General features: G+C 40.9%; 1 protein-coding gene across 1 annotated transcript in view; it reads right to left on the reverse strand.

Moving 5' to 3' along the window:
• Positions 1–23641, reverse strand: part of LOC128732573 (E3 ubiquitin-protein ligase Ubr3) — a 111186-nt gene that overhangs the window by 76622 nt on the left and 10923 nt on the right. Inside the window, exon 2 of the mRNA XM_053825847.1 lies at positions 1270–2002. Within this exon, the coding sequence (XP_053681822.1) occupies positions 1270–1600 (331 nt within the window). The 5' untranslated portion in view covers positions 1601–2002. The remainder of the gene's footprint in view (positions 1–1269; positions 2003–23641) is intronic.

Consider the following 23641-nt stretch of genomic DNA (forward strand, 5'->3'; position numbering starts at 1 on the left):
TCAAAACACTTCATTAAAAATATCTTCAAAAGGAATGAGTACCACAACTGTCGAACCGATAATCGAATAAACTCACATTCGTCCCCTAGAAGTTTTTCCATTACAAAACATGCTGAACTCTAACGGGTGTTCTGCTAGAGGACATTGGACAACTTATCTACCTGACCGTAAATTATCTGTATATGATGGTGCACTGCATGACATGCATTTACCACCACCACCACCACCACCACCACCACCAGCAGCAGCAGCAGCGGTACGCAACCAGATGCTCGTCACCGTTGCTTGTTGCCTATCGGAACGTTTGTTGACGAGCAAATTCTCCTGCGCCTATTTAAACAACAACAGACCGAAGAAAACCCGCTGGGCAGCAACACATTGCCCGTAACGATATGCGCAGCCTCAGCAACCAATCGAACCCAAACCGGCAGCAGCAAACTGAACGAACCCGGCGTCCGTCGGCCAGGGTTGATGGAAAACGTAGTAGAGCGCAACGTTCGCGCTCGGATCACTCACCTCGGCAAAGAGTTCAACAGACGGAACTTGGCCGCCCGGTTGCCAGCTTGTTGTTATTGTTGTAATGTTTTGCTTACTTTTTCCTTCCACTCTGTTTCGTTCGGTTTTTTCCCATTAACGCCCGGCCTGCCAGCAAAGCTTATGTTCGCGTACATAGTGTGAGCAGTTTCTCCGTGCTGGCTGCTTATTGAACTCTTTCAATTATAATTATTAGGAGGTATAATGGTTATTTCACCTACACCTTCGCGGTTCAGGTAATTCGAAGGCTCTCTAAACTTTCTGGCAGCCTCATTCCAATGAACTCTCATGCGGTAGACACGGATTTGAAGTTTTTTCTTACATTTCTGCGAATTGCCAGAAATAAAATGCCTCAACCAAACCACCCATATAGTTCTTAAAGGCAGATATAATCAATTTTCGCATTTACACCTGTGTAAATTCCACACAAGGTGTTAAGCAAACTACTGGTCCACTGCTAATTATAAGCACAAATGCGAGCACGAAATAGCAAAATAATCGGTTCAGTTTGGCTGATTTCTGCCTATAAGTAGAAAGAAAAGGTTCGGTCATCGAAGCAGCAAAATCAATCGGCTGCAACCGAGACCAATAAACTCTCGACATTGAGGATCGCAGGCAGCATAGTGGCCCAAAGTCGATGTCAACCAGTAATCCAACAACCGGCTAGGGTTCTCTATTCAAATTAGGATTCACGCGGGGAATTTTGAATATTCATACTCTAAATACCAAACTCACCTATCGAAGCAAATTCTTCCGGCCTTCGGCCGCCAGCTATCAACCATTTGCACCAAGCGATGCTATCTCCATCGCAAATAAGCCGATCCGAGGAAAGCAAATCGTCCAGCAGGAGATTCAAACTTTCCGACTCCCCTGTTTCTGCAAGTTCATGGTGGATGCGAGCACATGCCAACTGGCGGCTGTCGCCACTGGAACTACCGGTACTATCGGAGGGTGGCATCGAATGGCGGAGGGTATTATCGGAGGGTGGCATGTCCCCACCAGTGCTGGTCGATGAAGCTGACGATGACGATGAAGGTGCAACGTAGAATTCAGCCTTCTTTTCCATTTGCCAAGTGACAAAACAGATGTTGCCCCTTAGATATTTAGAATGAACTATTCACTTGCACAAATTTGCTTCTTCATTTAATGTAGAAAACACACTGAAAAACATTTGGTAGTTGATTAGAACGGAGCCTCTTTATAGTTTCTTTTTTAATCGACTTTTTATTTAGACACTTTCACATTCACACACACTAACGTTAAGAGGCGATATTTTTCTATTCTTCATTTTGCACTACTCGAAGGAAAAACGTCAGGCAGTCGAGTGTTGCTGCATAGCTTCTTCGTACTCGTGAATGCCATTTTATTCCATTTCGCAGGATACGTTGTATTGGCCTTTTTGCTGAAATAACTACTGGTTCTTCACAACCTGCGGGGTGCCAATTATTGTTGAATGTAGCGTGGAAATCTGTGGAAGAAAATAAAGCAAACTTTATTATAATGGAAAATGTGATTTATTGTGTTTTGTTTACAAGCTGCTAACAATGGTAATCAGAATCGTAAATTTTAGAAACTTCTAACATTTTTGAGATCACTCTAGATCACTTATTCCTCTTCGAAAGTTTTACACCCATGCTTTTTTATTTAGCGCTTAAACGGGCATAGGAGTTTTGCTACATTAAAAATCGAATTTGCATAATTTATAAAAGATTACTTTACTACTCTAATCTAAGATTAGATTACTACGTTTTTACATCTGTTCGTATATTGCATTGCACATTTTGTATTTTTACTACAGTCGGTTATGCGTTCGAATTTCAAAAAAGGTTGAGTTAAACACGAGACAATTTAATATACAAGGGTTAGACAAAATGATCGGGACAGGCAATATCGCCCAGGGGTGTGAAATTGTTAAAATTTTGCGGACTAAACATCCATGGACGGTGACGATTCTGAAGCAGCCTACATATCGAAAATAACAGCTACTAATAGTTAAATTTATAGCAAAAAGGCTGTATTTAACTGCTTTCTGCTTAGTTTTAGGTGTTCCAAGATGAATCAACCAGGGCGCCCTCCACAGTAATTTACCCTTGCCGGTCACTGATGCAGTGGACGATTTCATACCGTGCATGCTCTCTCTCTCTGCCAAAAAACAAAGAAACGAATGAGGTGGAGAGGAGAGTAGGGGAGGAGCAGGATTTGAACGATGCGCAGACAGAGGTTCAGTCCTGATCCTCGTCTATCCTCAACACGTCGACTCGTTGTGAGTCGACAAACGAAGATGTGGCTCCAACTCTCTACCCACGGGTCGAGATTCACTCTGCCTGATCTCTGACTGTGTGCTGGAGGGTGAGCTGAAACAAAAGGAGAGCCGAACAATTCTGGCCAGTAGAATGGCTGTACAATCGCTCAAACAATCTAAAAATATATAACGTCGAGTATCCACCCCTGGGTTACTCCTTACTCAAAAGTTGCTGAGTGTCAATAAGAGAGATCTCAGCAGGCTTACCGGTCTTGCGACAGGACATTGTCCGAGTAAATATCATCTTCGGAATCTCAGTTTCGTACAAGATGATATTTAACCTCGGAACACTTGCTCTGCAATCGCGGAGCACAAATAGTACGCAGGCTGCAGTATCTCAAAAAGGGGAGATCTGGTTGGCGTCGTGGATCAGGGTACTAGGTTCATAAACCTAGTCATCCCTGATTGGCACATGTCTCCCTCCAGCTACCAGCCTGTCACTTCCTGAATAAGTGATAGGTAACCCGATCAGGAGGCCATAACAAGATTATATCTGTTTTATAACACATTTTGATATTTTTAACATATTGTGTTACAAATCGAAAAAAACTAATTAGGATGTAAATTCAAGTTTGTAACAGATTCAGATACAAGTAGCACATTGAGTTATGGATGAGCTATTCAGATTCCACTACTAAGAATGACGCATTTCGCTTTAATAACAAAATATGTTACTTGCAAATTACTTTTATAACAAAATATGTTACTTGCAAAAATTATTTTAATTACCATCATCATTTCAAAAATATATTAAATACGTCACTTCACAGTTACTAATACTTGCTAATATATCTTTATTAGCTGCGTTATTTTTGGAATATCTTGAAATGTTGACAATTAACCTTTAACACAATGTGTTACAATTAAGATAAAATCATCACAGGATTTGTTATGAATCAAGTATTAATTAGAGACAGTTTAGTTATAATTTTTGATATTTTAACCACTTACGGAGGCTAATTTATAACAACGGTTGTTATAATATATTATAATATATCTAATTAATAACAACTGTTGTTAGAAGATTTGATAACAAAATAACAAGATGTGTTATAATTTCGTTAGGTCCTCCTGATCGGGAAGCTTGAAGCGTATAGTAAAATAATAAAACGGGGCATACCACAATAGTTCAAAATACTGGACACAGTGGTAAGAGTACCCAACAGAGGAGGGATGCCCGCAAGCGAAGGTGTTCCGGAGAGGAAAAAATGACAGATAGGTCGAATTTGTGAATGTGCTTTGCCCTGGACATTTTGTACCATGAAAGCACCAGTCGCCGCGCATGTTTAAGTCGTCGCGCACTAGGTGATATTTTCATCAATTTCATCAAATTAAGATCAAAACTCTTAATTCTATAGATACAGTTCTGTTGTCACAACAAATTTGCAAATATTGATGAAAATATCAACTAGTGCGCGGCGACTGGTGCTTTCACGGTATTACTTGAATTGTAAAATGAAGTATAGTAAAAATTGGTGACAAATCTCGGACCATCAGAGTCATCAACTTATCAAGGCTCGACTCATGGAACAAATATCATCTTCCATCCTCCTGGCATTTATGTACTGTCTCAAGATAGGTCTTCAAAGTAAATTGAGCGCAGCACGACATGGGCGTTTGTGGTAGTCGGCAGAAGCTTTAAAGTAATGAGTCGCACCTACCTCTCAATGCTCAAGGAGATCAAACAGCTAGTAGCTAGTACGCAGTATTCATAACGGGAATCCGTCGTCAAATCCCAAAAACCGGCCACCACCAAGCGCCCCGCTGTCCTCGCATCCTGCATAGATAAATATTTGCAACTGCGTAATACAGTCTAATGGCCAATCATGTCAACGTTGAGACGTCGAAACGTTTTTCTCTTCCTTCTGAATTTATAACAAGTATAAAGTTTATAAAGTTTAGCTAGTCGGGTATGAGATGGGGAAGGCAAATGAGGAACGTCCAATATAGCTCTAGCCATCCAACCCCTACCTAGCGCCTCCACATGGCCATACCCGGTAATGCTCTGCTGAGTAGCCAAACTAGGAGGTGCGATGCTGGGTGGTTCCCGGCTACCTGATATCAAAACCGCGGTTTCAAGCTGACAGTGGAGTCACACGGCCTCGCTAATTGGTAAGTCTAATAGAAGTTATTTTAATTATTGTTTTCGTTTTAGTTTATGAAGCATATATAGTGAAAACTTTGGCCAAAACGAGTTTTAATACTGCACATAGATACCTGAAGAAAAAAAAACTCTATTCCATTCGAAAGACTGCTGGTGAGATAGTTCTATTTTTGACCATTTAGCATCTTAATATCATACTATTAATAGTAAAAAGCAAAGTAAAGCAAAGCTTCGGTGCTACATTCCGTTATCGGAACTTGCCCAAGTAGCACTTGTAACTAATCATAAAAATAAAAAAATACAAAAAGGTTGCACAGCAGTTACATTTAGGATACTTGTAACGAGTTAGGTTACATAAAATTAAAAATAGTTACTTTTTAGTTTTCTAGTGACAAAAATCTCAAAAAGTTACCAGGTAGTTACCAAATGACCAAATTGAAACCTTTTTCCAAACTGTCATCAACTTGCTGGTCGCAAAACAGTTAATTTTCCGTTACGAGCAGTTACGAAGTCAAAAAAAGTCGGCTAGTAACATTTTCGTAACAATTTGTTCACTGTTCCTTGTAAACACAACGGATTAAGGAAAAACTAGACCTGAAGAATATTGCTAATGGTAAAGATAAACAATTGGTACACGGGTTGTGAAATGCTCTTGTAAATGCGTTTATTTACTTAATTGATGGTACTTGGAATCTTCTCCGCCCAGACATTGGTATTAAGTAAACAAATGATGATTATTCTCAAACGTCAAAACGATCAAGTTACTTCGAAACGAAACCGGCAATGAAAATAGGTTACAGTGTAACTTAGAAATGACGACATAAGAAATAAGTGACTACAACGATACCGTAACCAGGTCGAAGGCTAAGGTTACGTACAACTAGAATGTAACTGAAATGTAACCTTCTATGATTAACACTGGTGGTAACTGTTTTATTCAAACTGAAACTATTCTTTGATATTAAATTAACACTTTCTTTTCACAACAATCACTAAAAATACCTTTTCCCGATATCAACAATGTGAACAATGAACAATGGCTGCTTAAAATCATTTCATGCAATATGCCGAAAACGATGCAAAACTTCAAGGACGATGGTGTAGTAGTTAGAACCAAAGGCAAAATGGCTATGAATTTTACTGTGATAGAAGTGATAGCGAAAACAACTTGATTTTTAATGGTTTCTAGGTGAATGCTCCACTAATTCATTATTGCTAAGAATAAATTTAAAAAATCAAAAAATTAAAATTAAAATTTTCATATTTGATTTACAAAACATCAATTTTTCAAAGAAGTAAGTAACGAAAAGCTATATTAAATAAGAGCGCGTGAATTTTTCAAAGCTAGAATCATGCATTTCACCATAAATTTGAAACTGCATTAAAATTTGTGTTGAAATAATAATTTATACACTCTTCTATATTCAACAGTTAAATTTACTGCTTGACGTTGACAGCCATAGATTGAAATAATAAACCTGCTACATTTTCGCTATGCAATAAAAGTTACAAGATAACTAATTTGCCACCAATTGAAAGTCAATTTACAGTTTATATGTAACTTCAATAGTAACCATTTTGTAACTATACATGTTACATATTGGTTATTGAGTAACTGTTAATGCAACCAGATTTAGTTACATAAGTTGCGCTATTTCGGTTACACAACTGTTATATTTTAGGTTACTGTAACCGAAGTTTTACATTTAAATTTGTCGCATATCAGCCGCTGCGACTCAATTGTGACAACGTGTGCTACTTGGGTGACCTTCTGTTTTAATACGACAGATTTCGCAGCCAGCTTTTAGAGTACAGGACAATTACAGGGCCAGCTGCTACGATCCTATTGACTCTAACAGCCTCTTCCAGCCGAGATTCGAACATACGAGAACTGGCTCATTGAGCCAGCATCATTCCTCGAGGCCAACTGGGAGGCATTATTAATAGCATTATTATTAATATTATATATGTAGGTATGAAATGGGGAAGGCAAATGAGGAGCGTCCAATATAGCTCTAGCCATCCCAAGCCCCTACCTAGCGCCTCCACGTGGCCATACCTAGTAATGCTCTTTTGAGTAGCCAAGCTAGGAGGTGCGATGCTGGGTGGTTCCCGGCTGCCTGAGCTCAAAACTGGGGCTTTGGGCAGACGGCGGAGCCACACGGCCTTGCTAATAGGTAAGCCTAATTTAGTTATTTTAATTATTTTTTTTTCGTTTTAGCTTATGAAGCATCTCCTGCTATATAGTAAAAACTTTGGCCAAAACGAGTTTTAATACTGCACATGGATACCAGAATGAAAAAATTAAATTAAGTATTAGAAGCACTTATGGAACTTCAAAGGACGCTATTGTATTTCAAACGAAGGACTGCTGGTGAAATTGTTCTATTATATACCACACTTCATTATATACCCATATATACCACATTTCCTCTTAATATCATATTATTAATAATATTATTATTGATATCATAAGTGTGGAAGGCTGGATGATGGAGTGGATTGCCAACCTGAATCCTTAAGGTCTGAAGCAAATATGGCACTTCTCAACTCAAAACAAACAAATCATCACGTGGATTAAAGTTGGTACAGCGAAATTGATTATTACATGGAAGGATCCTAATGCTGGAAGGCGAGTCTTATAACCACGGAATGCGCACAAGGGCCTCTGCTTGTGGGTCCGCCCAATCCCTTTTGGCCCTTCTGTAACAGCATTAGTGTGAAATTTATTTGATAATCAAATTTGGATCTACTGTAATTCTACCTACATACATTAGCAAGTCCTTGAAATGATGGTAGTTTTCCCCTACTACTACTACTACTACTACTACTTATTATTAATATTATATATGTGGAAGGCTGCATGATGGAGTGTAATATTGTAATTATTGTAATTGGGTGTCGATTATCTAGCGAAAATCAAATTCCCCGACTTTTCCAGGTTTTACCAGGTGCATTTCGAAAAAGCCAGCTGCAAAATATCTCGCTAATTTCTCTTTTCAAAGTGCTTAGTAGACTAAATTGGTTGTTAACTCTTTTATTACTATTTCGTAATGAGTTCATCTCTCTTTTTCAATTCAAATTTATCTTTTTATGCGACGATGAATTGAGTAACGCAGCTTGGTTCTATTATTTGGATACAGATCTTCTGTTTTTATTTGATCTACTTGGAACTAGCTTTTAATATTCAGAACAACTTCGGGTTTGCGAATATATCGATTCTGTGCTCCCAGTCGAGTTTCAAACATATGACTGATTTGTTTGACTAAATCAAGATTTTGAGGCTGCGAATTGATCTTAGGTTTTCACTAGTGATCGACAACAGAATAAAAATTAAAGTCCGGGTTCCGGCACAAATGGTAAAATGTCGTAGCTAATTTTCAAAGGCTGTTTTTGGTTCAGTTTGAATCGTTCTCGTTTCGGTTACAGTCTGATTTCGGTCCGGAAGTCTGGAATTATCTAGATGCAAAATTTCCTTGTTTTCAAAGATGGACTTTTTCTAAATGTCAACTCCCATGACTCAATGAATAGCTGCTCTCGAAGCATACTACTTACTTTGGTGGCTTGCCGTCCTAAGACAAAACCTGTTGAACAAAGCTTCTCCATGTAACTCGGTTGAGGGCTACCGCTCTCCAATTCCTCCGACACCGAATACTCTCCGCCAGATCTCGCTCCACCTGGTCTAACCATCTTGCTCGCTGCGCTCCTGGTCGTCTTATTCCTACCGGATTTGAGGTGAACACCATCTTTGCAGGGTAGTTGTCCGGCATTCTTGCAACATGCCCTGCCCATCGTTTCCATCCAGCTTTAGCCACCTTTTGGATACTGGGTTCACCATAGAGCTGTGCGAGTTCATGGTTCATCCTCCGCCTCCATACTCCGTTTTCCTGAACGCCGCCGAAGATCGTTCTTAGTACTCGTCGTTCGAAAACTCCGAGCACTCGCAGGTCCTCCTCGAGCATTTTCCATGTTTCATGCCCGTAGAGAACAACCGGTCTAATAAGCGTCTTGTACAGGGTGCACTTTGTACGAGGACTTAGTCTGCTCGACCGCAATTGCTTATAAAGCCCATAGTAAGCACGACTTCCGCTGATAATACGCCTCCGAATCTCACGGCTGGTATCATTGTCCGCCGTTACCAGTGAGCCTGGGTAGACAAAACATCGACTACCTCAAACTCATCGCCGTCGACCAATATACTACTACCCAAGCGGTGTCGTTCGGCCTCGATTCCGCTAGCCAGCATGTACTTTGTTTTAGACGTATTTACCTTTAACCCAATCTTTTCTGCTTCGCTCTTTAGTCTGGTGTACTGTTCAGCCACCGCCACAGATGTTCTGCCGATAATATCCATGTCATCGGTAAAGCAAACGAATCGACTAGATTTGTTGAATATCGTGCCCCGCGTGTTGATATCCGCTCGGTTCATAACACCTTGTAGCGCTATGTTGAACAGCAGGCATGAAAGGCCATCACCTTGACGAAGCCCTATGTGTGATTCGAATGAACTTGACAATCCACCCGAAATCCGAACACAGCACTGTGTACCATCCATCGTAGATTTAATCAGTTTGATGAGTTTCCTGGGGAAGCTGTTCTCGTACATGATTTTCCATAGCTATTTCCGGTCGATGGTATCATATGCGACTTTGAAGTCAACGAATAAATGATGCGTGGGAACTCTGTATTCACGGCCCTTTTGGAGGATTTGCCACAGTGTATATATTTGATCCGTTGTAGACCGACCTTCGACGAAGCCGGCTTGATAAGTTCCCACAAATCTATTCGCAATTGGTGATAGACGGCGGAAAATGATTTGGGACAGCACTTTATAGGCGGCATTGAGAACGGTGATCGCTCGATAGTTCTCACAGTCCAGCTTGTCGCCCTTTTTATAGATCGGGCAGATAACCCCATCTTTCCACTCCTCCGGTAGCTGTTCCGTATCACAAATTCTAGCAATTAGTCGGTGCAGACATACGGCCAGATTTTCTGATCCCATTAAAGCTCCACTCCGATACCATCGTTTTCAGCTGACTTGTTGTTCTTTAGCTGCATGATGGCCTCCTTAACTTCGCCTATCGTTGGAGCTGGCATCTCTTCCCCGTTTGTTGCACCGTCGAAATCGCTTTCCTCGCCGCCATGGTTCTCCGCCTGGGCACCATTCAGGTGTTCGTCGAAGTGCTGCTTCCACCTATCGGTCACCTCACGATCGTCCGTCAGAATACTGCCAGTCTTATCCCGACACATTTCGGCTCGCGGCACAAAGCCTTTGCGGGATCCGTTCAGTTTCTGGTAGAACTTTCGCGTTTCCTGAGAACGATGCAGCCTCTGTAATATGCAACTCTGCATATTCCTGCTCTTCCAGATAGCGCTTTTTCTCCTGAAAGTTTTGGTTTCGCTGCATCTTCTTCTGTTTGTGTCTTTCCTCGTTCTGTCGTGTGGCACTGCGCATCTTGGCCGCCCGCGCAGCGTTCTCCTCATCCATCACCCTCCTATATTCATCGTCAAACTCGAAGCATAGAAGAGTGTTTTCAGAATCTTGCTAAATTGGCCGCAGAGAAAACAAAACAAGCATTGTTTCAACAAAAGTAATGCACAACCTAAAAATATAGGAGTTAACCTAGAGTGGACCCTAGCTTCATGCAAAAATCACTAGAATTCCTATAATGGACCCGGTCACTATCCTATTGTAAACCACAAGGTCCATAAAAGGAAAACGGACATTCCGATCTGTTTTAAAAAACGTGTATAGAGATTTGCAACATAAATTGATATTTTTTTAGGCTTAATCGAAAGTTGCTCGTATTGTAAGTGCAATCGGTTGCGTGTTAGCGTTACCAGTTTAAAATAATTCGAGGAAGAAAACTACTCAAGCACTAACTGGTCCACTAATGGTTAACTTACCCTACGCTCTGGTCTGCATGTCAACATCCACTAGCCTAGTACGAATTTTTTATATCAGTTTCCATGTAAAATAAACAAATTTAGCACAAAAGTTGTGCATAAAACATTCGTGCTAAATATCCGATCAATATCGAAGAGTGAAGAATCCAAAAAATATTGATAATGATGAATTAGGTGGAGAGCTCTTCCGAAAATTTATCAAATCGGTCCAACATACATGAAATTCTAAACTTCAAAACCCTTTGAAATTTGCACGCAACAGATTAGTTACGCGTGAGCAAAAATAACGTGCAATCTTTCATTTCATTTGTGCACACGTGATGGCATTCAATAAAAATGTGCCAGCTACTTGAAATAAATGTTATCCTTGTATTAACCCTAGCTCTTTCGGTATATTTTCTTCCCGTGCTAAAAATCCCTGACTTCAAATGAAATTCCCTGACTTTTCCAGGTTGAAACGACTTCCCCTGACATTTCCAGGTGTTACATGATTTTCTAGATAATCGACACCCTGACACGCAATAAAACGCCCCTGCACTCCTGTAAAAAGAAGATTTTAAACCTCATATACCCCTTTTCGAAAACTAATCAACGTGATGAAACAAACTTTTATTCCAAATTTTTATTTGAGCCTTTTAGAAGAATCTTAAATGAGTAGAATAGAATTTTCCCAATTTCATTTTGCAATGTATCATTTAGTATGTGGGTTGACTCGTTAATTCCTAACATTGCTTAATTTTCATACATTTTTACAATATAGCTTATAGCATAGTTTTTGTCCTTAATGATTGTACATCATTATTAAGGTGAAATTAGTCGTCATCGATTCTGCCAATTTCAAAAGTAGTTTTTTTGTTTGAAACAAAAATTCTGTTCATGAAAATATATTCGCTGTGTTCAAATTGGCAAGAAAAATGCAGTATTTATATTTTTATAAACGGAATCCCGCTTTTGGGCCCAAAAACTGCTTTCGAAATTGGGCACTCCGACGAAAAGTTAATGACTGCTAATTTCCCGTTAACGATAAAAACGCAAACTTAAGCATCAAGACCAAATGTTATCAAATTGTTTTGCTGCTATGTGAATCAGAGTTTACTGTTTTAGAAAATTGCAGAAAGTTTTCGGTAGAGAAACCTATCAATGCAAAATTCAAAAATGTCAGTTATAATTTTTCCTTTTTTTCGGGTTATCTAACTGATCGCTTAATAGCGTATAAAACTCTGCGCTGGGCCATTTTGTGATGTTAACAAAGTGTCAGGGAGACCTCAAACATCAGTTCTACCTGACGAGACAGGCAATGTCGCCCACTAAAACACAGGTAGAGCCCCAAGCATAGCCGACACGTCTATGCCCGCAGGCGGAGGCGTTTTGGCCCTGCGCGGACTCCACGAACTGACTTTGAGACTTCTCTGCCAAAGGCCGGAATGTCATATTTTAAATAAAATGATGATGATGATGATGATGATGATAATGATTATGATGATGAGAAGAAAAATGATAGATCGAATTTATAAATGTGCTTTGCCCTGGACATTTTGTACTACTTGAGTTGCAAAATGTAGTATAGTGAAGAAGTAGAAGATTCGCCAGCCCCACCAAACACCGATCACTATCACTATCGCCCACTATCAATTTTCCAACACAAACTACTACAAACGAACCAATAGGAAAACAAATTTTGGACCGTTAGTGGCTACAACTTATCAGGGCAATTTTTCATCTTACATCTCCTAGCATTTGAGCACTGTCCCAAGACAGGTCTACAAAGTAAATGGAGCGCAGCACGACCTGGACGTTCGCGGTAGCCGACAAAAGCTTTAAAATATAAAGTCGCACCCGCCTTCCAACCCTCGAGTCCAAATAGCCAGTGCGGAGCATCTATAACGGATCTCCGTTACCAAACGTCAAAAACCGACCACTAGAAATATTATTACTGTGAATTAAATGTATAAGAATCGGCTTGATTTTCCCATCTACTACCTTAGCACCTCTATTATTACCCGTAATAATTGTAGAATGCTCCTTCGGCATGCAACCCAGGTCTGATATCCCGCTTACATCCCCTTACTGACCCTAAGCCCCCGGTCGACTCAATCAAACCGGCAATTTTTGGAGATGTTTGTGACAGCTGTGATAGATAGGGATGTGCCCCAGAAACATTAATCTATTAATTATCAGGGATCCCCTTACTGGCTTTATTCTTAAAAGGAATAAAAGCACTTTCTGAACAACGCAACAATCACATTTGGTAAATTTTTACCCCGAGTCCCACTTGAAATCATAAAAGTATTTTGTATAACCCACATTCAGAAGTAAACGTGACCGCCGTTCATTTACTGATTAGTTAAAAAGCCCTACACCACGTCAAGGTTCAGTTTTATCGTAGGGACAAAAATGTCAGTTATAATTACAATTAAATTTTTATTACTTTTTTGTAGATATGTACTGAAAACATTTAACGGAACAATCTCGATAATTGATTAAGACTTCTAGCACGGAAAAAGGACCGTCAAAATTGATAATAATTGTGATAGCAAATGCAAACCGCATTCTCAGCAAGCAAATAGAACTCATTAGGCAAGTAATGAATGTTTTGCAACACCGACAACAGTAATTTAAAAACCCTACGTAAACACACGTGGGTGGGGATTGCATGGTACAAATACCTTGAAATTTTTTTAAAGGGACGCAAGTTCACGCATTATCATGATTGCTAGCAAGAATTTACATCCACACATGGCCGGCAAAGTTACGCGGAGCGACCTTAAACAATCAATCCACCAATAATTCCAATAAATTATACAACAGGATGTAGAAGTCCAATTTCTTCACGATGGTTGCCGAACCTTAACTCTCGGTCAATCAGGCGATGCAGGGCGGTGTGCGGTGTCCGAGAATCAGTCAGTCTAGTGCTATGCCTTCTTTTTTTCATTCGCTGGCTCACCCCGAATCAGCACATTTTATCCAGTGCAAGTACCTCTTTTTTCACACGTCAGCCATGCTTCTGCCCACGGCGGCGGTGTATTCGGCTTGCGGGTTACAGGTTTATGGAAGTGTGATCACTTTTCTGCTTTGCTACTGCTTGGTTGGCCAGTCAGCAGACGGAACACAGAAATGAAAACCTTTAGCGTGTACTTTTTCGCGGGTTCTTCTTTTCGGTTGTGCGCGATTGGAGCCATGAAAAGTTCTAACACTTCCGAGAAGGCGTTCAGGGCCACATGGCTTTAGCTGGGATCAACTCGATAGTTGTGCAACCGTTCAGCATTTTTCAGTTGATTCTCATTGGAAGACGAAGCTCGTTGACCGCAACCCTCGAATATCTGCCAATTACAGCTGTTTCTGTGCTCCACTGGAATTGCGCTGCGGTCAGCCTATTGTGTCGAACGGATGATAAACCCGACACCCTGGGCTAACTATATAATTGTGCCTGTGTGTTTGTGATGATGTTAAGCTCGGTTTAATGTTGCCGACTAATGCAATTTATTCATTACTTAAATACTTGGAAGAACCAGTAGTACGTATCGGCGTCAGACTGGTTGTACTTCACAGTGGTTGAAGTTGGTGAGACATAGCCTCATTGTAGCTCGTGTTCTACACGGACTGTCGCCGGTAGGACTGCAAGTCGTGACGAAGCCGCCTTGAAACACGACGTCGTCGGCGGGAATGCGGTCTCATAACACCTTGTAGATTTGCTGATTGCTTCAACCTATCGCTCACTGCCTGACGGTAACGAAACATAGACAAATTACAACCGGAAAAAAGGCTCCAAGGTTAGCTCCTGCTGACCGAAAATGGGAGGGGTTGCCCAGATCCAGCGTTGCAGCTCTTAAAAATCGATTCTCGATAGCTGCAGCAGAGCAACTGAGTACTTCTTTGTCGTCGTTACGAGAGACAGGAAAAAATAAATACACACGGAAAAATCCGGACACGTCACGCGGTCACAAGCAACCAGTTGCCAAGAAATGTTTATTTTTAGTTCCAATAATGAATTGCCGAAGCAGATATACAGAGCAAAACCCAGACAAGAGAAATGAGCAGCACGTAGAAAAAGAAACACTGAAGATGGCAAATTTCAACGCAACGTAACCGTTGCAACAACGAACGCAACAACACCAACAACGGTGAGAAGGGGATGTGAGGAAGTCAGGTGTCCTGATATAATTTAACTAATGGTACTACCTTGATGAAATTATATACTTCTGGCAAAATGGTGGTGCTTTTCTTATTACATGAACATGACTACGATATGATTATGATATTACGTTTTTTTTTGTTTCTGGAACTAGGTTCACTGTTGCACAGCTGCAAACAGTAGGGGAATGTCCCTGGTTGTGAAACAGGCTTTGTTTTTTTAGTCATAGCTTTTGATCGGATCGTCCAATTTGAAATATTATTGAAGCATTTGAAAGTTTGAAGACGTTTGCGTAGCTTTTTGTTGAGAGCAGCACATTTTTTCGCTTGAAACAAAACAGATAAGGTACCCCGGGGCAGGTGGAAATATGGGGTAAAAGGTAACGGAAGTCATAACTCTCTTCAATCTCTTTTTCTCCATAAGGACCTTTCTAGAAATAAAAGATACAACTCCAATGGGTACATTTAAATTGCACGTTATTTATAGTTGGCATTCCAAACACTAAAATTAAACTTTAAATTTGACCAACCTGGTGTTTTTCAAAAAAATTGAGCTTCATTTTCGATTCACGTTGAAAGTCAAACATATTTTTCTATAAATGATGTTTTGGTCGCAGGCTTTCGGAAAAGTGCATGTTTTGCTGATACATAGTAGGTAAGCTTAATTAGTATATTAATACGTTACATACGAAAACTAGTTGTACAATTTGATAATTTGCGTTAAATATATAAGTCGAAGAGATGGCGACAGACCATAGCACCCGGGGCAAGAAGGACCTATTAAAAATAGTGTTCAGCACGAAACTTCCGATCTCTACACATTTTTTAGATATACTACCGAACATTTTCAGTTTAACCATTGAACCACACGACTTTATTTGTTATATTATTTAAACTAACATATTTGGTAGACTAAACTATTTTCAGAGAGCGGAATAGGGCGCTTCATTGGTCAATTGCAGCCTGGCTTCTGGTCTTAATGCTATTAGTTCATCCCCGAGGGTCCGGAGTATCACTTAACCTTAATTAACAAAGATATATCCAACGACTGAAAATAAATCATCTTATATATAAAAATGTGATTTCTGTCTGTCGGGATGTTCCTTATAGAATCAAAAACTACTGAACCAATCGGCGTGAAAATTTGCATGTTGAGGTTTTTGGGGCCAGGAAAGGTTTTAGTAATGGTTAGAGACCCCTCCCCTCACTAACAGGGGGGGGGCTCCCGTACAAATGAAACACAAATTTCCTCATAACTCGAGAACTAATCAAACAAATGAAACCAAATTTGGCATGTGAAGGTTTTCGAGGGCAAGAATATTTTCTATGGTGAATTAGGACCCCTCCCCACTTTAAGAGGGGGGGTTTCTAGACAAATGAAAAATAAATTTCCTCATAACTCGAGAACTAATCAAGCAAATAGAACCAAATTTGACATGTGGAGGTTTTTGGAGGCGAAAATATTTTCTATAGTGAATTAGGACCCCTCCCCACTTTAAGAGGGGGGGCTTCTACACAAATGAAAAACAAATTTCCTCATAATTCGAGAACTAATCAAGCAAGTGGAACCATATTTGGCATGTGGGTGTTGTTGGAGGCAACCATTTTTTCTATGATGAATTAGGACCCCTTACCTTTTTAGGAGGGGGGTCTCCCATACAAACGAAATACAAATTTCCTCATAACTCTAGAACCTATCAAGCAAATGGAACCAAATTTAGCATGTGGGTGTTTTTGTAGGCAAGAATATTTTCTATGGTGAATTAGGACCCCTCCTCACTTGAGGAGGGGGCTCCCATACAAATGAAATACATATTTCCTCATAATTTGAGTACTTTTTTGGGGCCAGGTTTTTGGGGCCGGGAAAGGTTTTAGTAATGGTTAGAGACCCCTACCCCCACTAAGAGGGGGGCTTCCCATACAAATGAAACACAAATTTCTGCATAACTCGAGAACTAATCAGGCAAATAGAACAAAATTTAGCATGTGGGTGTTTTTGGTGACAAGAATTTATTCTATGGTAAATTGGGACCCCTCCCCTCTTTAGAAGGGGAATTATGACTCCTCTCCCCTTTAAGAGGGGGGTTTCCAAACAAATGAAATACAAATTTCCTCATAACTCGAGAACTAATCAATCAAATGGAACCAAATTTGACATGTAAGTGGTTTTGGAGGCAAGATTTTTTTCTATGGTGAATTGAGACCCCTCTCCTCTTTAGAAAGCGAGTTATGACCCATCTCCCCTTTAAGAGGGTGGGCTTCCATACAAATGAAATGCAAATTTCCTCTTAATTCGAGAACTAATCAAGCCAATGGAACCAAATTTGGCATGTGGGAGATTTTGGAGTCTTGAATTTATTTTATGATAATTCGAGACCTCTCACCCCTGCACAGTGGTCCAGCAGCGAAAATTAAGTGGAAAGTTTTTTGTGGCTCAAAATAGCTCCCCACAATGTTCAGCAAAGTTGTACAACTCTAAAATATAATTAATGCGAAATCAACGACTAAGTTCCAGTTTGGCTTGTAAACACATAATCGATAATAACTTTTCATAAGAAAGAGATAGAAGGATAATTTTTTCGACAAAGTTGTAGCTAAAGATTATATAAGTAACTTTGCCAAAGACATAGTAGGCGTATTTTTAAGCGTTTCTAACTTACAGGGTGTTTTATAAAAAGACCTCTCAAAAATCACTTTTTCGCTGATTTATTCAAATGCAATGGTTTTATTGCATCATAATGTCTAACAAAGTTGGTTATCTTATCAAAAGACATATTTTTGTAGAATATTGTATGTTGAAAACGCATGCGTATAACGAGTTCTAACGTTTTTCCTGTGTTTTTTAGTCTTTTTTGGAATAGAATATCTCGAAAAGGGGCAAACGAAAAAAATCAAACTTGGCCGTTTCTGAAAGCTTGGAGTTTTATCTCAAACATATGTGAAAATAAAAAAACTGGTTTTTTCTCTAACTCGAATAATTTCAGTTTAATTATTTCATGTTTGACCATTTTCTACTATGCAGTATTTTCTAATACCTTCTTGAAGACGATTAAAGTCAACATGTCAATAGTAAAAAAGAAATTGGTCGTACCATGACACAATTTCTACTGATTGTCACGTAAAATAGTCTTCGAACTCAGGATTACATAAGAGATCTAGTTTTTCGATCTTGTGCTAGTTTTCGAACCACTGCTGAAATATTCATCAAATAAGTTTTTATAACGGTAGTTTTTACAATTGTTTATTGTCAAGATATATGGACTTCGCCCGTCATCCAATCCATACATATAAATATAAATTATAATATACAAAATAATACAAAATAATACAAAATAATATAAAATGCAGTGGTATTAGTGTACATGTAATTGACCTCTCAGAAATAGTCAGAAAGTTTTTTCTGTCGACATGTTTAAGTTTAGTTTTAGTTTAGTTTTCAGCGGCAGGCTGGTTCATTGCGCGCGTAGTTAGTTCGACGGTGGTTTGGAGTGAAGGGCCTTAGTCTCTACAGAACTACTGTACTCTGGTTAGCAGTTATCCTGGATTTCAAATAATCACTGTCATATCGTCCTCTCTGTAAATGGAGCTCAGCACCAGCTGTTTTTGATGATGATGATGATGATGGACCCACCTCTTACCCCTACGGAGGTTTGAGGTAGACGATTTATCTATATGATAATTATTATAAAAATAAACCAGGAAAACAAAAAAAAACGGACTGGTTTTTTTCACACAGATACAAATTCCTTTAGCAAATTTCTAATGGCTAACACTAGCATGACTACGAACAATTAAACTCTCAAGTCATTCAAGCTAGAATATCCAGTACAATCATTACACAACTTTCAGCGAACAAGGGATATTCAACATTTACATTACTTACTTACTTAGGTGGCTTGCCGTCCTAAGACAAAGCCTGTTGAACAAAATTTCTCCATGTAACTCGGTTGAGGGCTACCGCTCTCCAATTCCTCGGACACCGAGTACTCTCCGCCAGATCTCGCTCCACCTGGTCTAACCATCTTGCTCGCTGCGCTCCTGGTCGTCTTGTTCCTACCGGATTTGAGGCGAACACCATCTTTGCAGGGTAGTTGTCCGGCATTCTTGCAACATGCCCTGCCCATCGCATCCGTCCAGCTTTAGCCACCTTCTGGATACTGGGTTCGCCATAGAGCTGTGCGAGTTCATGGTTCATCCTCCGCCTCCATACTCCGTTCTCCTGTACGCCGCCGAAGATCGTTCTTAGCACTCGTCGTTCGAAAACTCCGAGCACTCGCAGGTCCTCCTCGAGCATTGTCCATGTTTCATGCCCGTAGAGAACAACCGGTCTAATAAGCGTCTTGTACAGGGTGCACTTTGTACGGGGACTTAGTCTGCTCGACCGCAATTGCTTGTGGAGCCCATAGTAAGCACGACTTCCGCTGATAATACGCCTCCGAATCTCACGGCTGGTATCATTGTCCGCCGTTACCAGTGAGCCAAGGTAGACAAATTCATCGACTACCTCAAACTCATCGCCGTCGATCAATATACTACTGCCCAAGCGGTGTCGTTCGGCCTCGGTTCCGCTGGCCAGCATGTACTTTGTTTTAGACGTATTTACCTTTAACCCAATCTTTTCTGCTTCGCGCTTTAGTCTGGTGTACTGTTCAGCCACCGCCACAGATGTTCTGCCGATAATATCCATGTCATCGGCAAAGCAGACGAATTGACTAGATTTGTTGAATATCGTGCCCCGCGTGTTGATATCCGCTCGGTTCATAACACCTTGTAGCGCTATGTTGAACAGCAGGCATGGAAGACCATCACCTTGACGAAGCCCTCTGTGTGATTCGAATGAACTTGACAATCCACCCGAAATCCGAACACAGCACTGCGTACCATCCATCGTAGATTTAATCAGTTTGATGAGCTTCCTGGGGAAGCTGTTCTCGTCCATGATTTTCCATAGCTCTTTCCGGTCGATGGTATCATATGCGGCTTTGAAGTCAACGAATAAATGATGCGTGGGAACTCTGTATTCACGGCCCTTTTGGAGGATTTGCCGCAGTGTAAATATTTGATCCGTTGTAGACCGACCTTCGACGAAGCCGGCTTGATAAGTTCCCACAAATCTATTCGCAATTGGTGATAGACGGCGGAAAATGATTTGGGACAGCACTTTATAAGCGGCATTGAGAACGGTGATCGCTCGATAGTTCTCACAGTCCAACTTGTCGCCCTTTTTGTAGATCGGGCAGATAACCCCATCTTTCCACTCCTCCGGTAGCTGTTCCGTATCCCAAATTCTAACAATTAGTCGGTGTAGACAAACGGCCAGCTTTTCTGGTCCCATTTTAATAAGCTCCGCTCCGATGCCATCTTTTCCAGCTGACTTGTTGTTCTTTAGCTGCATGATGGCCTCCTTAACTTCGCCTATCGTTGGGGCTGGCACCTCTTCCCCGTTTGCTGCACCGTCGAAATCGCTTTCCCCGCCGCCATGGTTTTCCGCCTGGGCGCCATTCAGGTGTTCGTCGAAGTGCTGCTTCCACCTATCCGTCACCTCACGATCGTCCGTCAGAATACTGCCAGTTTTATCCCGACACATTTCGGCTCGCGGCACAAAGCCTTTGCGGGATCCGTTCAGTTTCTGGTAGAACTTCCGCGTTTCCTGAGAACGATGCAGCCGCTCCAACTCCGCATATTCCTGCTCTTCCAGGTTGCGCTTTTTCTCCCGAAAGATTTGGTTTCGCTGCATCTTCTTCTGTTTGTGTCTTTCCACGTTCTGACGTGTGGCACTGCGCATCTTGGCCGCCCGCGCAGCGTTCTCCTCATCCATCACCCTCCTACATTCATCGTCAAACCAATCGTTCCGCTGATTCCGGGCCACATGCCCGATGGAGCACTCCGCTACACTGCTGATGGCTGTTTTGATAGTGTTCCAACAGTCCTCGAGAGGGGCTTCGTCCAGCTCGTCCTCTTCCGGCAGTGCAGCTTCGAGTGAATGCGCGTAGTTTGCGGCGACGTCTGGCTGCTTCAGCCGCGCGAGATCTAACCGAGGCTGGCGTCGGTACCGAATGTTGTTCACAACGGAGAGTCTTGGGCGCATCTTAACCATCACTAGGTAGTGGTCCGAGTCAACGTTAGCGCTTCGATAGGATCTGACGTCGATAATGTCTGAGAAGTGCCGACTGTCGATCAAAACGTGGTCGATCTGTGATTCTGTCTGATTTGGTGACCTCCAGGTGTACTTATGGTGGATTCTGTGCTGGAAAAAGGTACTACGTACGGCCATATTCTTGGAGGCGGCAAAGTCGATAAGTCTTAGGCCCATTTCATTGGTTCGCTTGTGTGCACTGAACCTTCCAATCACCGGTTTGTATTCCTCCTCCTGGCCGACCTGAGCATTGAAATCCCCGATGACGATCTTGATATCATGTTTTGGGCAGCGGTCGTATTCACTCTCCAACTGCGCGTAGAATTCATCCTTGTCGTCATCGGTACTTCTGAGGTGAGGGCTGTGCACGTTGATGATGCTTATGTTGAAGAATCGGCCCTTGATTCTCAACCTGCACATTCGAGGATTGATTGGCCACCACCCAATCACCCGTTTCCGCATCTCGCCCATCACTATGAAAGCTGTACCCAGCTCGTGTGTGTTGCCGCAGCTCTGGTAGATGGTATGTCCATCTCTGAACGTACGTACCGTTGAGCTCTTCCAGCACACCTCCTGCAGCGCTACGACGTCGAACTTGCGGCTCTTCAATACGTCGGAGAGCACTCGAGTGCTCCCTTGGAAGTTGAGAGATCGGCAGTTCCACGTCCCGAGTTTCCAATCCATAGTCCTTTTTCGTCGCGTGGGTCTATTCCGATTGTTCCAGTAAGAATATATTTGTTCTTCGTTCCATGCTTTAATATTTTTCGTGGTGACGGCTTGCAAAGCCTGCTACACCAACCCCCTGTTTCGCCGGAGGGCCAACGAAGCTCGAAAGAGCCCTCCTTTCCTGTCAGCATACGACCTTGGCTTCCACCGGGGTTGGTTACCCGATCTCCACCAAAGTTGCTCGTATCCCGGCTGGTACCACGAGGCGGTAGGAATAGGAGTTGCTGAATAAGAGGCTATGAACCACTGTAGGGTCTATTTTATGCCTACACGTGCACAAGGCACCGACGGTACGCATTATTTAGCCGTTTACCAGCCAACATTTACATTAAGCTAACATCCAGTGTAATCCGTTGCTGAGCTAAGCAGTCCAGACGAAGCCATTCCCGCCGTTAACAGCAAGCAAAGCATAAGTCAAACTGCTTACCAAGCATTAAATTTATAAGGATATTCCCACCCAGGGCAGTCAAAGCAATTTCCCACCCGAAAAGAACCTTGACCAGCTAGGAAATTCTACCCCTAATAGCTTTCAGAAATGTTCTAATCTTCCTGAATAATCTGACGAGTACAAATTGACAGCTGAAAAGTCTTTTAAATAATTGTAAATTGCCAACACAGTTAACAATCAACAATCAACCAAAGCATTCAGTCCTTTATATCTGTGCACCGCGCGCGAAGCTCAAACCTTCGTAGACTACTCTTTTTTTTTAACTACTAACAACAATTACAAAATCCATCATCATCATCTAGACGAACATAATAGTTTTTACTCTCTTCAATAATTACTAAAAAGCTATATTGGTGTCCATGCAAAATTATCCGTTTTATAAACTTCGTCAGGCTAAAACATGAAATACCAAAAAAAAAAATTTAAAACTGTTCAAAAAACAGCTTTGACGTGTGAAATACATTGCCTTTTGAACTCGGTCAGCGTTGTCGCACGTTTAATGTGAGTAGGCATCGAATTGAATAAATTAATACCTTTAAAAAACAATGAATTCTGTGAAGCACATGATATAAAATTTGGTGTTCTAATTTCTAAGGCGCTTCTAGTGTTATATCTATGAATATCACTCCCTCTTACAATTCGATTACACAAATATCGAGGCAGCAATCCATTCACTATTTTAAAAATGAACACCAACGTCAAGAATACAATGCGCTGCTTTACCGATAACCACTGCAAAGCATCCAGCATTAGCGCCGAGGGAGTGAATCTATTGCATCTTAAAATCAACCGCATTACTTTATTTTGCAAGCGCTGTAATCTCGATATTTGTGTTTCAGTTGCCAAGAACAAAATGGAAGCGCAAAAGTCTAAGTGTGGAGAGATGATTGATTTATAGAGATGAATCTTACTAAAAGTGTTCAAATCTTTCTTCAAACGACAGAGAATTCCGTATTTCTTGGCAATTTTCTTGATGACATTGTCAATGTGTACATCGAACTTTAGTTTATCATCAATAATAACGCCAAGATACTTGATTTCTCGTACGCGTTCAATTGTCTCACCATCAATTTCCACAGAGACATCTTCATTTACGCGGTTTCGCGAGACTACCATAAATTTAGTCTTACTGATGTTTAGCTTTAGTTGTTTGAATTTCAACCATCTGCTCAGCGAACGTAAATCCTCATTCAAGTGTGCTGTAACATAATCGAGTTTCTTAGCTGCAATAAATAGTACAGTATCATCGGCAAAAAGGTTAATATCACAAAAACGTAACACTCGTCTCATGTCATTGATATACATAATAAATAAAATAATTTTGATAAATATCTATCTTACAATTTTCATTAT

This window comes from Sabethes cyaneus, chromosome 1, assembly GCF_943734655.1.
Source record: "Sabethes cyaneus chromosome 1, idSabCyanKW18_F2, whole genome shotgun sequence".
Classification (NCBI taxonomy): domain Eukaryota; kingdom Metazoa; phylum Arthropoda; class Insecta; order Diptera; family Culicidae; genus Sabethes; species Sabethes cyaneus.